This window comes from Theobroma umbraticum, unplaced genomic scaffold, assembly GCF_002168275.2.
Source record: "Theobroma umbraticum cultivar Fairchild unplaced genomic scaffold, ASM216827v3 scaffold_4.1, whole genome shotgun sequence".
Classification (NCBI taxonomy): domain Eukaryota; kingdom Viridiplantae; phylum Streptophyta; class Magnoliopsida; order Malvales; family Malvaceae; genus Theobroma; species Theobroma umbraticum.
In genome coordinates, this window is record NW_018397258.1 from 8031022 (window position 1) to 8033555 (window position 2534).

The 2534-nt window shown below is 36.9% G+C and overlaps 1 protein-coding gene across 1 annotated transcript; it reads left to right on the plus strand.

Annotated features, from left to right (window-relative positions):
- Positions 1–367: 367 nt before the first annotated feature.
- MYB14 (myb domain protein 14) lies at positions 368–2110 on the plus strand. Its single transcript, XM_021424212.2, has 3 exons — positions 368–650; positions 809–938; positions 1530–2110. The coding sequence occupies exons 1-3, from the start codon at positions 518–520 to the stop codon at positions 2071–2073; spliced, it is 807 nt and encodes a 268-aa protein (XP_021279887.1). The 5' UTR covers positions 368–517; the 3' UTR covers positions 2074–2110.
- The last annotated feature ends 424 nt before the right edge of the window (positions 2111–2534 follow it).

A 2534-nucleotide genomic window follows, 5' to 3' on the forward strand; every position in this document is an offset into this window, starting at 1 on the left:
TGAGTGGTTCAGTTTTGACCAAGTAAAACACCATAGTCTACTTGCGTGCTAATGAACTTGTGAAGTCACAAAATGAAAACAGTTGCTGGCAAAATGTTTAGGCACTCCTATACTCGATGCAAAGTTGAATAATTGGAATTGAGCTGAAATGCATGAACATGCACTTGTGAACATAAATCATTCTATTCAAATCAAATTATATGCCCCACGTTTTATTTGACCACTTGACAATCACCATCACCATCACCATACACTTGAATAAGGGAGTGAGATGAAGGGGGAGGAGACTTCCAAGAAATTGTGGGCGCCTATATGCCTTTAATGTTGATAAATATGAAATAAAATAATTGTACAGCCAAGCTTTTGCTTTTGGAGTTTTTGTCTCAACTCTCGATGCTGTAAATATTTATATAACCCTATAAATACTATTAGCATTTTGAGCTTATCAGTTCTTCGCATCTCCAAACAGAGCTAACAACGGAAGCCCAGTTTGTTCAGCTTTGAGAGAGAGAGAACGATGGTGAGAGCTCCATGCTGTGAGAAAATGGGGTTGAAGAAAGGTCCTTGGACCCCTGAAGAAGATCAGATTCTCATCAATTACATTAAACTCTACGGTCACGGCAACTGGCGAGCACTCCCAAAACAAGCTGGTAATTACTCGTTAATTAAATTGCATCAAATTTTAAGAATCTTCATTTGTTTCAAGATGTGCATCGAGCGAGCTCATCATCAAATCTTAGAAATGCGTGTAATTTAGTAGCATTGGTTTTGATCTTTTGCTCTTCTCTTCTCTTCTTCCTTTTTCCAGGTTTATTGAGGTGTGGAAAGAGTTGTAGACTTCGTTGGACAAACTACTTGAGGCCAGACATCAAACGAGGGAATTTCACCAGGGAGGAAGAGGATACCATAATCAACTTACATGAAATGCTTGGTAATAGGTGCGTATTGATTGAATTCCTGTGTTCCCAGAAACTTATATTTCTCTCTCAACCTTCGGCTTAATTGGCTTAATTAAACAAACCATAAGCCAAAACCAAAATATGTGGTAGGGATCGATTCAATTCATTCTGATATATGAAGGATCAATTAAGGTATGGTATGGAGCAGTGAAATCCGATATCCATTGATCCTCTCCAATAGTTTCTAGTTCTTTTCATTTGTTTGATTTAGATATTGGAATGTGCTGCTTACTATTAGAGCACATTGGTTTGATAACCATTTTTATTTTCAATTTGGTTAAATATAATCATAGAAACATGTGGGACTGAGAAGATTCCTTGCTGTGAATTGTCGCTATGCTTATTATGAACACGTTTCAAACATTAAAACAAATAATAATAATACTAATATCAAACAAGATTAGCACTTTGGTTAGTGCACGCATCTTTTCTCCTTGTGCCACTGAAAGACAAGTCTTTTCATCGTTTATTCATTTAAAAATTACTGTGGAAAGCAAGACCACCACATTGTTAGCTGCATAGGCTAAGCAGATTCTGATTCTCCTTCTGTTTTTCTTTGATTTTTTTCAGATGGTCGGCAATCGCGGCGAGATTACCGGGGCGAACAGACAATGAAATTAAAAACGTATGGCACACCCACTTGAAGAAGAGGCTGAAGCAGAGCCATGGCTCCAATGACAACAAGCGACAAGGCATTGATTCATCCAAAGACATCAAAAAAGAACAAGAACCCGTGAATTTTCTAAGCCCTGTAACTGATAGCCCCGGATGCAGGCCAGTTTCCTCACCAGAATCGAGCAGCGAGGTTTCCACAGTAACGACAAGCGAAAACAATAGTAACATGTGCATGAAGTTTGAAAAGCATGAAGATTTCTCTGAAATCGATGAGAACTTCTGGTCAGAGGTATTGTCGGCTGATAATTCAAGCATGGCCAGCGATTTTCAAGTGGTTGGTTCTGACCTTCAACCTCAGTACTTTCCAAGCTCCCCACTAGCAACATTTGAACCAGTCAATGACTATGGTTCAAATCTGTATGATAGTGATACTAACATGGATTTTTGGTATAATCTCTTCACTAGAGCTGGGGATTTACCAGAACAACCAGAAATTTGAGTAGTAATAATCAATCTATCCATCACGTTAGTTGTAACTTTTTTCTTTTTCTTTTCAATTTTGAACCTCATTTTTCAGATTGGAAATGAAGATAAAGACAAAAATAAATAATAATTTTGCCGCCTGTTGACCAGTATAAATGAAATCAGTAATGTTCAACGATCTTGAAACTGTCAAAACGTGCAAATTAGTCTTGCAAGCAAAATAATTTTGGCAGCATTAATATCCAATTTGGATGCTTGTAAATTAAACAAAACCACAATGTCAATGTGTGTATTTGTCAAGACTGGTTGGCAATACTTTTATAAACTTTTCATACTTTCACACCCAAAAAAGAAGTGTATCTTGATCAGCTGTGAAGTCAAATACTTGAGTTCATTAAAATGCTTGCTTCCATCAATATCATAATCCATGAAAGCTTTCAAGATGGAATAAAATTTTGCATGATTACATTCCTTAAA

Bases quoted from the DNA above. Each gene is read 5' to 3' on its own strand.
- MYB14 (XM_021424212.2), top strand. From the start codon at position 518: ATGGTGAGAGCTCCATGCTGTGAGAAAATGGGGTTGAAGAAAGGTCCT. The intron at 651-808 runs GTAATTACTCGT...TCCTTTTTCCAG, and splicing joins AGCACTCCCAAAACAAGCTG to GTTTATTGAGGTGTGGAAAG. The intron at 939-1,529 runs GTGCGTATTGAT...GATTTTTTTCAG, and splicing joins CATGAAATGCTTGGTAATAG to ATGGTCGGCAATCGCGGCGA.